Raw genomic sequence first — 13,657 nt, forward strand, 5'->3', positions numbered from 1 at the left:
CGATATGCTGATTTTACACATTGTAATGGATATCCTCGCTGCAAAAAACGAGTGGCCATGTGTTTAGCTTGAACTTTAAACTCATTGCGGTCAGAGTATAGTCTCCTTAAGCGTAGAAATTGGCCCACAGGTAAGTTGGTTTTGAAAGTGACAGGATGAAAACTGTCAAAGTGTAACAGGTTATTACAATCATGAGGTTTCTGAAAGATGCTTGTGTTAATAACTGAACCATTTTTAGAAATCAAAATGTCCAGGTATGAAATTTGATGTGAATGAAAATTCATTGTAAATTTCAAACAGGAATCCAAAGAGTTTAGCCAAGTGTGAAATTATTGTAAACTTGCTATAGAGCCTTCCCAGATGACAAAGATATCATCAATATATCTTTTCCAACATTTCAAGTATGTAGACCACTGACATCCATGAATATATTGGGGCGGATTTTAAAAGGCGCGCGAATAGCCTACTTTTGTTTGCGCTCCAGGCGCAAACAAAAGTACGCTGGATTTTAGTAGATACGCGCGGAGCCGCGCGTATCTGCTAAAATCCTGGATCGGCGCGCGCAAGGCTATCAATTACGTATAGCCAGCGCGCGCCGAGCCGCGCAGCCTACCCCCGTTCCCTCCAAGGCCGCTCCGAAATCGGAGCGGCCTCGGAGGGAACTTTCCTTTGCCCTCCCCTCACCTTCCCCTCCCTTCCCCTACCTAACCCACCCGCCCGGCCCTGTCTAAACCCCCCCTTACCTTTGTCGGGGGATTTACGCCTCCCTCTGGGAGGCGTAAATCCCCGCGCGCCAGCGGGCCTCCTGCGCGCCGGGCCGCGACCTGGGGGCGGGTACGGAGGGCGCGGCCACGCCCCCGGACCGCCCCGGGCCATAGCCACGCCCCGTACCCGCCCCCAAAACGCTGCCGACACGCCCCCGAAACGCCGCGACGACTGGGCCCGCCCCCCGACACGCCCCCCTCGGAGAACCCCGGGACTTACGCGAGTCCCGGGGCTCTGTGTGCGCCGGGAGGCCTATGTAAAATAGGCTTCCCGGCGCGCAGGGCCCTGCTCGCGTAAATCCGCCCGGTTTTGGGCGGATTTACGCGAGCAGGGCTCTGAAAATCCGCCCCATTGTGTCTCAAAGCCGGCTACAAAAATGTTTGCCACATCTGGGGCCATCGCTGCGCCCATCGCTGTACCTCGAACTTGGAGATAAAATTTATCTTCGAACATGAAATAATTCTTGCTTAATGCCAATTCCAATAATTCAATGATGTAACTGATCGGAATCCTTTTCAGATGCAAACAAGTTTCCAAGGTTTTGGTGACAGCCAACAAGGCCTGGTCTTTCGGGATGACTGTATACAGAGATTCAATAGCTAAGGTGACCAGAAGGCAATCTTCATTTAATTGTACGGTATCCAAAAACTTCAGAATACTTGTACTGTCCTTAATGTAAGATGCCGCTGTGGGAATATGTGGCTGTAGAATCTTATCCAAAAATATGGAAATAGGTTCTAAAATGGATTCGTTAGCCGATACAATGGGTCTCCCCGGAGGGTTAGTTAATGCCTTATGTATCTTAGGTAGAATATACAACACGGGTATCTGTGGATTTGATTGAATCAAAAATTTTTGTTCGGAGCTTGTCAAATATCCCAAATCAAAACCTCTTTCTACCACTTCTTTTACTTCTCTTGCAATCTCCTTGGTGGGATCTTCACTCAGTAGTTGATAGAAGGTGTCATTAACCAATTGACGGTAAACTTCATGTACATATAAAGTCTTACTCATGACCACAACTGCTCCACCTTTATCAGCAGGCTTAATAATGATGTCATCTCTATGCAGTAATTGATGTAAAGCCTGCGATACTTCTTTAGTCAAATTATAATTACATGTGCCTTTTGGTAGTCTCTAGTTGTTCAACATCACGCAGGACTAGTTTCTGAAAAGTATTAATGGCAGGGTCACCTGGTGGAGGAGGGTTCCACTTGGATTTTAATTTGACCAGTGATGTATTAGTTGGAGACTCAAAAGGGCTTTGGGAAAGATATATTTTACATTGTAACTGTCTAATGAATTTAGTGAAGTCACATCTAAATTGAAATGGGTCATTCTTTTGTGATGGGACATAATTAAGTCCTTTGTTCAGAATTCTGTGTTCTAATTCTGTTAAAGGACTGCCCGATATGTTGATAACTGCAGACTCTATGTCCAATCCTTCTGTCCTCCTTGAGTGGAGTAATTGTTGGTCGCATATTGGGATCTTATCCTGGGACGGCTCCACTCTGTATTCTGATAGTTCCTGTTGCCTCTCCTTCTGCCTCTCGTGTTTTCTCCTCTGTATTGTGCTGAGCATGTGTAGTCCCCCGACTGATGCTCATCATCACTGCCTGATGAGCTATCAGAAAAATTGAACATAAATAACGGGACCCCTGTGAATCTTTAAAGTGCAGCTTGTACCCGCAGCAGCACTGTGGCATAGTGCGCCAGGCAACACAAGTCAGCCAGAACCATCCCTGAAGCAGCGGAACGCGAAACTCGCGCGTCGGACCCCTGACTCCGGCAAGAACTGAGTGCAAAACAGGGAAGTACTCCCGCCAATTTTACATTAACTAAAAATTGAAAAATATAAGACGAAAGTCTCAAAATGCATATAACTTTGTGTCTCTTCAATGGACTAATGGACCAATGATTAAATATGAACCACAAAGGTGCAAAAGACAAGTATTAACTTGCAGCACCGTGGATGTTATGAAGGTCCCTAATCTATAAATTTGTTACACCAAAGTGAATATTACAGTCTAAGTATTGATACCTAATTAGTCAAACGTTTGCTACAACGTCTTTTCTGTGGTTCACATGATTCGTTGTACAGTGTTTTAAAGAATTTTGTACATTTTTGTTTTCACTAACTCAGTACTCCCATGACTTGATGTCGAGAGCTCTGCTCTCATCATCCGGTCAGCATTGTTTAAATCAGGCCTTCCCAATCCTGTTCCAGGAACCCCACAGCCAGCCGGCTGCTCAGGATATCATTGAATCAATGAATATGTACATGTTACATTTGCATAGACTGAGAATCTGTGGATATCCTGAAACCGTGACTGGCTGTGGGGTCCCCAGAACAGGTTTGGGAAGCCCTAGTTTAAACAGTACAAAGGCAGCTAGGCACGGTTGTAGACATGCACCTTTAGACACAGTTTTCTGAAGAATGGCTTTTGTAGACCACCTCTTGCCTAGCTGGCTTTGCGTTATTTAAAGCCAGCGTCACTGTGCTGTTTCATCACTTACCTGAGGAAGGAAGCATAGCTCTCGAAAACTTGTCACAGTTAATCCAATAAAAAGGTCTCACCTACAGCTTCTTTGTTGATCCTTATTTCTACATATTCAAGTGGACTAACATGGAAACCACAATACTTTGCTTACAATGAAACAAAAACATTTTCCAGAATGCTCAGAAATGACAGCATTAAAGATGATCCCCTTGAGTCATGTCAATATCTGATACCGTAAAATTTAGCATACGGGGCCCATACTAAAGAACCCAACTCTGATTTAAATCAAATTCTACTACAGCACAGGACTATACCAGTAAACTATGCTGGAGCATATCAAACCTCACATATTATGAGCAGTTACAAGAAAAGCAGTAGTTTCCACAGGAAGATATCTTCAGATTGGAAGGAAGATAAAGAAGTTAAGTTCTCAACTTTGTCATCTTCCAAATGTGAAAATTCTTTAAATGGGCATCACAGTGAGATACAGTATCAGGTCAGTGCATCTCCAGCAGTGGAACTGACCCACAACTGTCTTCCTAGCATAGCTAAAGCATGTTTTATTTAATTCATCTGCTTCTCCATGCAGCAGCTTTACTTTCAGTGTACGTTTTACAGAGAGCCAGAGACTTGCCTGTCAGCAGGTTGAAAGTGCACCGCGTCCACTGATCCATGTCGATATCGTAAGAGTCTATGTGCCGTACCAGAATCCGATCATTATTGTAGTCCAGGTCATTCCCACCTAAAACATAAAGCTTTCTTTGGACAGCCGCCATGGCATGGTACACTCTCCGCTGCAGCATAGGGCTGCGACTTATCCATTTATTCTAGGGCACACAAAAGGAAGAATCAGGGAGAAATCAGCAATACTTTAAGGTAAAGAGCACCAACTAAATTCACAATCACCACTTGCCAATTTTCTCAATGAGAATAATACACAGAATTCAGGTTTCTTTGTTTGCCTTAAGAACTGCATTGGGGATTAGGTGACTCCAGGTTCACCACTGCACCCAAGAGACAGAAAAAAGTAGAGCACAGAACTATTAGCCTGTACATAGTTCTTGTATTTTAGTTTGCTTTCAAAAAAAGAAAATGAAAGAATGGTAGAATAATCATAGCCTTACTCCAGAAAATGTTATTTGTATATTCGGATATATGGCCATAATGCATGCATCCTCATAAGTATCACTATCATTTATTTATTTATTTTTAATTTTTATATACCAACATTCTTACATCCGATGTAAATCATACCGGTTTACATTAAACAGAATAGCAGGAAATAAATTTCCATAGTCTAATACAAAGAACATTTCTAATTAAAATTATTAACAAGCGAAAAGAAAAGGTAAAGAATTGGAATAAAGTTTAAATAAAAGAAAAATATAAAATGAAGAAATATAAAAATATAAAATGCATGAAGATTAACAAAGGAAAGGTGAGTAGTTCATTGGCATTCATGTTTAACCCTTTCACTGATACCTACAGGCAAATGGATCAACCCTCACGTACTATAAAACATGCATGCCTCAACTTACAAGTAAATGGGGACATTAGGTATCTATGTACTAAAGCATATCATTGGTACTGTAGTGCTGCTTTATCTATCGCTCGGTTAACATGTGTTAGCTTACATTAATGTAATGCAAAATCTATACTAATGAAATTCAAAACTATGCAAAATAGCTCATTACCTACTAGTATATCACAAAATTACATGCATTAAAATATACAAAATGTAACACAGATGCAAAATCACACACTGTCCACATTTACATGTGTACTTTATATAAGAACATAAGAAAATGCCATACTGGGTCAGACCAAGGGTCCATCAAGCCCAGCATCCTGTTTCCAACAGTGGCCAATCCAGGCCATAAGAACCTGGCAAGTACCCAAAAACTAAGTCTATTCCATGTTACCATTGCTAATGGCAGTGGCTATTCTCTAAGTGAACTTAATAGCAGGTAATGGACTTCTCCTCCAAGAACTTATCCAATCCTTTTTTAAACACAGCTATACTAACTGCACTAACCACATCCTCTGGCAACAAATTCCAGAGTTTAATTGTGCATTGAGTAAAAAAGAACTTTCTCCGATTAGTTTTAAATGTGCCCCATGCTAACTTCATGGAGTGCCCCCTAGTCTTTCTACTATCCGAAAGAGTAAATAACCAATTCACATCTACCTGTTCTAGACCTCTCATGATTTTAAACACCTCTATCATATCCCCCCCTCAGCCGTCTCTTCTCCATGCTGAAAAGTCCTAACCTCTTTAGTCTTTCCTCATAGGGGAACTGTTCCATTCCCCTTATCATTTTGGTAGCCCTTCTCTGTACCTTCTCCATCACAATTATATCTTTTTTGAGATCGGCGACCAGAATTGTACACAGTATTCAAGGTGCGGTCTCACCATGGAGTAATGCTTCTCATTAACCTCAGACATTAGTATGATTGTAAAGCACACATTAAGGGCCAATGCTAACTCAGTTCAGTACACTGGTCCCTAAATCTGGACATATTTGCAGGTTATTACAAGCAAATCCAAATGCACACATGGGGGTAAATGTAACTATCATAGCAATTTTCAAAAGTCATTAACTTGAGTAAAGTGCACTTACACGAGTAAATCCTATGGACAATTCAATGGCATATTGTGTAGCAATTTTCAAAAACTCACTTACACAGGTAAAGTGCGTTTTTAAAAAAAAAAAAAAGCTTTTTAAAATCAGGTCTATACTGACTACAAAAACGTTTGACAAACCTTAAGGGGCGGATTTTCAAAGGGTTACGTGCGTATATTACGCACGCAACCCCGAAAACCCGCACCTGCGCGCGCCGAGCCTATTTTGCATAGGCTCGGGGACGCGCGCAAGCCCCAGGTCGCGCGTATGTCCCAGGGCTCGGGAAAAGGGGCAGGGCGTGGGCGACCCAGAGCGGGGCGGGGCGTGGCCAGAGTGCTCCGAAGGCCCTCTAGGCCGGTGCGCGCAACCTACACCTGGCCGGAGGCAGGTGCAACTTATTTTACAAAGGTAAGGGGGGTTTTTAGATAGGGCTGGGGGGCAGGTTAGGTAGGGAAAGGGAGGGGAAGTGGGGGTTGGAGGGAACGGGAAAAGCCATCGGGGATCCCCTAGGGCTCGGCGCGAGCAAGGTGCGCAAGGTGCACAAGTGTGCACCCCTTTGCACCCGCCAACCCAGGATTTTATAACATGCACGCGGCTGTGCATTTATGTTATAAATTCGGGCATAGATTTGTGCGCGCTGGGTTGCGCTCACAAATCTACGCATGCGCGCAAGTTAGAAAATCTGGCTCTAAGGGTATAGATTAAACTGTGTAAAGTACAAGCACTGCGCTGGAAATTGGCATGTTTAGGACTACTTGAAGTAGAGAGATATACTAGGAAAAGGATACGAGTAACACTGATTGTACAAAGATATTCCAGAAAAAGGACACAATTTCTGCTGCCTGTGATGGTACACTGAGACATACCTGGAAACAGACATGACAAGTACTGCCCAAGGTAGATTACAAAGACAAACCAGGACATGGACATGATTAGTACTGCCCAAAATACAAAAGCACACCAAGAAATATGTATGACCAAGGCTGCTTGGAGGACAAAGACATGCCAGTAAATATCCAAAACTACAGCTGCCAGAGGTCTAGAAGGATATCAGAAAAGGCACCGGACTGGGTCTTCCAGCTTTCTGTAAACACAGGAAAGGTGCATGACTAGAGCTTCTACAGGGTCTGATCAGGTATCAGCTACGACCAGTCAGTGCTACATTGTAACTTCCTTGCATTCTGATAATGTAAGCAAGTATTTCATTATTATCTTTTCCAGAGTGCAGGTGAGAGTGATGGGTAACACTCAGCATTTTCATCTTTCGTTCTAAAAATAAAAAAGGACTTTTTCCTTATTAGATATTTTGCTGGGCAGACAGCTTGCTTATTTTTAAGTTATTGAAACAAGTGGTTGCGTAGTAGTATTTGTGTGTTGACTCCCATAATAATTGTACTGAAATGACAGAATAAAAAGATAACCCCTTGAGTAATAATCTAAATCAGTTTAAGCAGACTACACATAGGGAAAAATATTAAAAGCGCATTCAGCGCTATTTAGCCAGATAAGCGGTACTTATGCGGCTAAGTAGCGGCCACTAAATATGCTCCTAAGTTCAGTGGCCACCACTTAGCAGTATAAGTCTCTTATATGGCTAAAAGTTACACACACAAAACGTAGGTGTGTACTGGGTGGAATGGGGTGGAGCGAGTTAGCTGTATAACATACGGCTAACTACCGATATTCAGTATATACATGCATATATTCAGTGGCTTTGCCATGCCGCTGAATATACATTGTAACTTAGCTGGATTAGTTCTGACTGGCTAAGTAACTTACATGGCCAGCTTCGAATATCTACCCCACAGTATATTATATAATACATATATGAAAAAAGAAATCGGGACATTTCTGGTGAACAAAATGATATACTCTTTCAAGCTGCTGTCTTCAGCTCAGCCCAAGTTAAAATGGGAAACTGAAAAAAAAAATTACTTTCATTATCATGTTTGTCACGTTTTCCTCTGCATAAACATAGTACAGGATGGATCTAATGACTCAATGGCAAAACTGTGTGTTGCCATGCAAGGAGTCCCTGGTTTGATTCATGCATCAAGATACTGTGCTTTTAGATCAGCAGAGGCAGCATTCATAGCCCCCAGAGCAACACGGTCATGCCCAATAAGGGTAACACTCAGTGGCCAAATTCAGATCCCATGATACAAGGTTCTGAATGGAGTCCCGGTATATAGTTCCCAGCCTCAGGACCATTGTTGCAATAACCAGACTAGGAACAGTGGGAAGGAGAGTTTATTAAAAATAAGGGGAAAATCCCCAATTAACTGCAAAAGAAATAACTACCAGATCAAAAAACCCCCAACGTATTCCAATCGTCATTTTACCAAGAAAATAGAAAGCATCTGAACACTAACGTCATCAGTGATATAACAGAAAACCTATGTCTTAAAAGTGTTTGCAGAAACAAGTTCCTCACTTTGGCTATGACAGCATAAATCGATAGCTTCCAATCGTGGTTTTTCAGGCTCCTTAATAATTTATGGTTTAGAACACTGCCTTGTGCAGGAGCTGAGTATTAGGAATTAATGTTTGCATCAGCAGTCAAGTCCTCTGACTTGGGCCTGCAGACACCATCTGGTTTGCAAAGCCTGGCTACATCCCCAACCACATCCTTTTTTTTTTTTTGTCTCTGCTGCAGCTACTGCTAGGTGAGCCGCCAGCTAGTGCACAGGGAAAGAACCAGAGGGGCCTGATGGGTCAGTCCTAATAAGCCAGTGTGTGAATACTAATCAGTGATGGGGAAGCAGAGGTCACCCTAGCCTGCCTGTTAGCAGGTAGCTATGTGCTCTGTGGCAGATGGCAGACATTATTGACTCTCTACAAAGCTCTAACACAGAGTTGAGTGCCAAGCACCCACTGATGGAGTTATTGAGATTCCATGCGAGATGCAAGCAGATGTGAAGTTTGCCACTACCCACCGTAAACACTATGCCAGCAGAATTTAAAAAAAATGAATGTGTGTATGTGTACAAACATGAAGCAAACCTTATCGGACAAATAGTGGCAATGCCTTGCTGTTTAACTCTTTCTCTGCCAAGTTCATGTCTCCCACACAGATCTAAATTGTCCCTAGGTAAGGAAGTGGTAAGTCTCTGAGAGGGGAGGAGTGATTGTTTATCTGTACCATCTTCAGGAGATTACGAAATGTTCCTAGTATGAATCTCAATCAAACACAAAGTACAGCAACATCAAAAGTGATCATTTGGGAACATGGGTCTACTTAGATGGACCTCTACCTTGTGCTATGCATGGTAAAAGTAAAACACCGGCTCCTCTAAAAATTCTGAGTTAAGTTTCCAAAGAATGAAATCATGCAGCCCATATACTGCTATCACAAAGATATTTAATGTGTAAGCTTGTTTTTGACAGACATCAACTATATTTATTTATTTAGCCATTTTATATACCGTCGTTCCAAATAAAGATCGCAACGGTTTACATGATGTACATAATATACATCAACAATTAAATTGATTTAATGAGGTCAAACAACATACATATTATTTATTTTTTGGTTTTTTGCTTTTTTTATACCGATGTTCGTAGGAAACATCACATCGGTTAACAACTCGTTATCAAATGCACAATTAAAAACATTTGAATTTCCAAACATAAATCATAGTCATAAAATATATACAATTCTGGATAAACATTTAAACTGAACAAAAGCATATAAAATTCTTTAAAAAACCATCTAAAATTAATAAGAAAATTAAGATGTTAAAACAGGAACTTGAACTATATAGTTAAGGGAAAGCTTGTAGAAATAGCCAAGTTTTGATTCCTTTCTTGAAGGTTCTAGTGTTTGTTTCAAGTCTTACGTTTTACAGTAGGGAGTTCCATAATTATGGCCCAGCAATGGATAATGCTCTTTCTCTAACTGTGCTTAAGTGTGCTGATTTAGGGGATGGAATTGGTAATGTCCCATTATTCGCTGATCTAGTGGCTCTTTGAGGGGTATGGAAATGTAAAGTGACGGTAAGCCATTCAACTTTGTCATTATAAAGTGTCTTATGGATTAATGATAATGTTTTAAACTGAATATGATAAATGATTGGTAGCCAGTGTAATTCTTTTAAAATCAGTTATATGTTCAGTTTTCCTAGTGTTGGTTAGAATTCTGGCTGCTGAGGTCTGTAGAAGTTGGAGTGGTCTGATGGAAGAAGCAGATAGGCCTAATAATAAGGCATTGCAGTAGTCAGTTTTTGAGAAGATGAGAGCTTGCAGCACTGTTCTGAAATCTTGTTTATGTAGGAGGGGTTTTAATCTTTTTAAAACATTTAGTTCAAAATAGCCATCTTTGATTATATTGTTTAGCCACCTTTTTAAGTTCATTTCACTATCAAGCAGGATTCCAAGATCTTTGACTTCGTATGAGATGGGATATCAATACTTCTACCTCAATTTGTTTGTTCATTTTGTGGCAGATTATGAGAAGTTCTGTTTTTTTGAATTAAGAGATAGGCTCATTTGTGCTAATAATTGGTTTATTGCGGAAATATTAATTTCTCAGAGTTTTAAAGTGGATTCGATACACTTTGTAATCAGAATTAAAATCTGTACATCATCTGCATAGATAAAATGAGTTAGTCCAAGACCTGCTAAAAGCTTGCATAATGGAAGCATATAAATATTAAAAAGGGTTGAGGATAATTGTTGTGCCCATCGGTCGCAGGCGACTGCGACCTTTGCTACTCACCTCCTTTCTCTATGCAGCTCCGAGTTTGGGGAGAATGGCAGCCTCCGCTTCCACATACTGACCCTCATGGTGTGCCCGGGATGGCGTGGGCGCTCCTGGCAGCCATCTTACATCCAGTGTTATCTAAGGCACGCGCGTGCCTGCCTCCTTCTTAAACACGTCATGGCAGGAACCTCGGGGGCGTCCCCACCACATGACGTCATCCGCTCACCATACTTAAACTCAGCTGACTTCTTGCTAGACGAGTTAGCAAGGATTTCTGTCCTGCTATTTCCGCCGCACTGGGATTCCGTCTCGCTATCCTACTGGGTGACCTAGGTACCCACTCCTCGGGGGCCTTGCCACACTAAGGGCTATCCGCTCCTTGGAGAGCCATTACTTTCTGCTTCTCTGTTCCAGTGAGTTCCTGCATCATCCTCAGACGACCCTGGCTGTACTTGTTTGGACCTCCTCGGTGCCTGATCCTCCATCTACTTCCACAGTACAGGCGTGAGTACAGAACCTGCTCTTCTACCTTTGTGGCATGGATCCTCGGGTTACCCCGCTTGCGGGCCACTACCAAATCCCTCCAGTCTTATGCAACTTCCCATTGGCTTCCGGCCTACCCTGCACTGCGGACCACTACCAGAGTTGCCAGCACAAGCTACGTCTAGAAAAGGTATTCACCGGAGTACTCCATGCTGAGGATTACTACTCAGACTGACCAGCTGCAGGTCACCTCTCGGGACTGACTCTAGCAATCCGCTCCTTGGATTACCATTGGCTGAATAATAAAGTTGTTTCCTCTGTTGTCCATCACTGCTGAGACCTTGCCTGTTGTGGTAAGGGCCCAAAGGGCTCCTCCCTGTGGGCGGAGTCTACACGCGCCATGACCCAAGGGCCCACTACTAGTTCAAGAGACACAGAAAGTAACAATAATGAAGATCCTTGGGGGACACCATGCACTAAATTGATTTGTTCTGATTCTTTGTCATTTATTTTGACCTTGTATGATCTGTTTGCCAAATATGATTCAAACCACCGAATTGTGATATCTATTAAGCCTTTTTCCCTTAATCTGTCAAGCAAGGTGTTATGATAAACTGTGTCGAACGCTGCAGATATATCAAGCATTACTAATAGGTACGTTCGACCAATGTCTAAGCCTCTCAGGACAGTGTCCAAGAGGGAGACCAGTAGAGTTTCTGTGTTAAAGAATTTTCGAAATCCAAATTGAGAAGGATGGAGAACACTGAGAGTTTCTAAATGCTCTGTAAGCTGTTTGTTGACAACTTTTTCCAAAATTTTGGAAAGAAATGGCAAGTTGGAAATGGGCCTAAAATTAGATGGGTCCAATGAGTTTGCCTGAGGTTTTTTTACAATTAGTTTAACTATAGCACATTTTAAAATATCAGGAACGCTAGCTTGGTTTAGGGAGAGATTAATAATGTCAGCTAAGGGTTTCGCAATTAAATTAGGTATCAACGTTAGCGATTTGATGGGTATGGCATCTACGGGGTGACTGGCGGGTTCATTTTTTTTATAAGGTTCTCGATTTCAGTTGAGGAAATATTATCAAAAGTGGACCATGCAATCTCTAAATTTGTTGGTAGTGTTATCTTGGAGGTGTCATGTATGTGAATATTTTTTAAAAAATTTAATGTTTTATCTCTAAAGAAATTTTCAATCTCATTGCACTTACTTTCAGTATTTTCATGGGGTATTGTGTTTGGGCAAGGATTAATTAAGTCCGCTACATAGGAAAATAATGTTCTCGGATTATATTGGTAGTCATGAATTTTGTTTGAGTAATAATCTCGCTTAGACTTCTTAGTGCTAGATTTAAATTTGGTGAGCAGGATCCTATAGTTACTCAGCGATGTTGGGGTAGGATTATTCCGCCATTTTTTTCTGCGTTCCTAAGGGAATGTTTCATTATTTTAACTTCTGAGGTGTACCAGGGGGTTCTATGTTTTTTTTTGTATTTTATTTGTTTTTTAATTGACACATACTTGGGATAAGGTATTTAGTTCAGAAGATAAGTTCTTAATGACTTTGTCCTTGAGGGTGTATGCTCTGTGTTCAGATGATTTTAAGTTAGGTTATAGGTGATACTAACCCATCATGATATTATGGTAGACCTCTGTTGGCACTGGACTTGTTACAGCACAGAAACAAATGCTGCCCAGGTCAGCTCAAGAGGTGCATATCCCTACGTGCAGAAGAATCCAATACTAGAAGTGCAGATAAACAAACAGAGATACAGTACTACTACTACTACTTATTTGCTGCCTGACAGAACTGAAACAAAAAATGGATGCCCATCGACCAAGTAGTAGCACACACACTTGAAATATGAATTCAGTTCTAAGATCTGATTCTTGCTCATGCCAGCTGTGATTGGTGTCATTGAGGAGGCAGCAAAAACACTCAACAAACACCTACTGGCCTTCCCTGTGATGCACTTGAATCATATTCTAAAGGCATCCATGTTTAGCAGCTAAAGAGTGAGATGGCTGAGGCCAGTCAAGAAACAAAATTCATCCTTGGCAGTCTTGAACAAAGGCTCATAGCATCTCAACCTCAGATGATCCCTTTCACAAAGTCAGTGCATAGGTTGGGACAGGTTCCAATTGGACTGAAAGTTTAAGAAATCAGGGGGCATTAGGAAAACTAGAAAAAAACTAATTTATAGCATAGGAAAGATTGATTATAATATTGCTATTTTATCAGATGTCCCAGAAGAAGTAAAGGCACTGTCTAAAACAATTTTATACTTCAGGTCTTTTTCTTGATATGCTATCAACATGTCCTGTAAATCAAGGAATAAGCTATGGCTGATTTTCATCTTTATTTGTTTAGCAGCCCTTTTTCCTGAGATTTTATAGATTATGCAGAGATGGTAGTGTTATGATCAGGCTTGTGAACCCTTGAACCGACGGGAGGATAGTATACCTTAGGAGATGGGTCCCGAGATTTCCCCGTCGGGAGGTGAGGCAGAACAGAAGATGTGACCGGCTGACCCTCGGCACTGAAGACTGAGGCGACTGTGGAGAAGGTGAAGAGTCGAG

General features: G+C 41.7%; 1 protein-coding gene across 2 annotated transcripts in view; it reads right to left on the bottom strand.

Annotated features, from left to right (window-relative positions):
- KLHL32 (kelch like family member 32) overlaps window positions 1–13,657 on the bottom strand; it is a 502,881-nt gene that overhangs the window by 48,896 nt on the left and 440,328 nt on the right. For both annotated transcript variants that reach the window (XM_029595391.1, XM_029595390.1), the window contains one exon: window positions 3,901–4,093. In XM_029595391.1, coding sequence (XP_029451251.1) covers window positions 3,901–4,093 — 193 coding nt within the window. The remainder of the gene's footprint in view (window positions 1–3,900; window positions 4,094–13,657) is intronic.

This window comes from Rhinatrema bivittatum, chromosome 3, assembly GCF_901001135.1.
Source record: "Rhinatrema bivittatum chromosome 3, aRhiBiv1.1, whole genome shotgun sequence".
In the NCBI taxonomy this organism is placed as follows: domain Eukaryota; kingdom Metazoa; phylum Chordata; class Amphibia; order Gymnophiona; family Rhinatrematidae; genus Rhinatrema; species Rhinatrema bivittatum.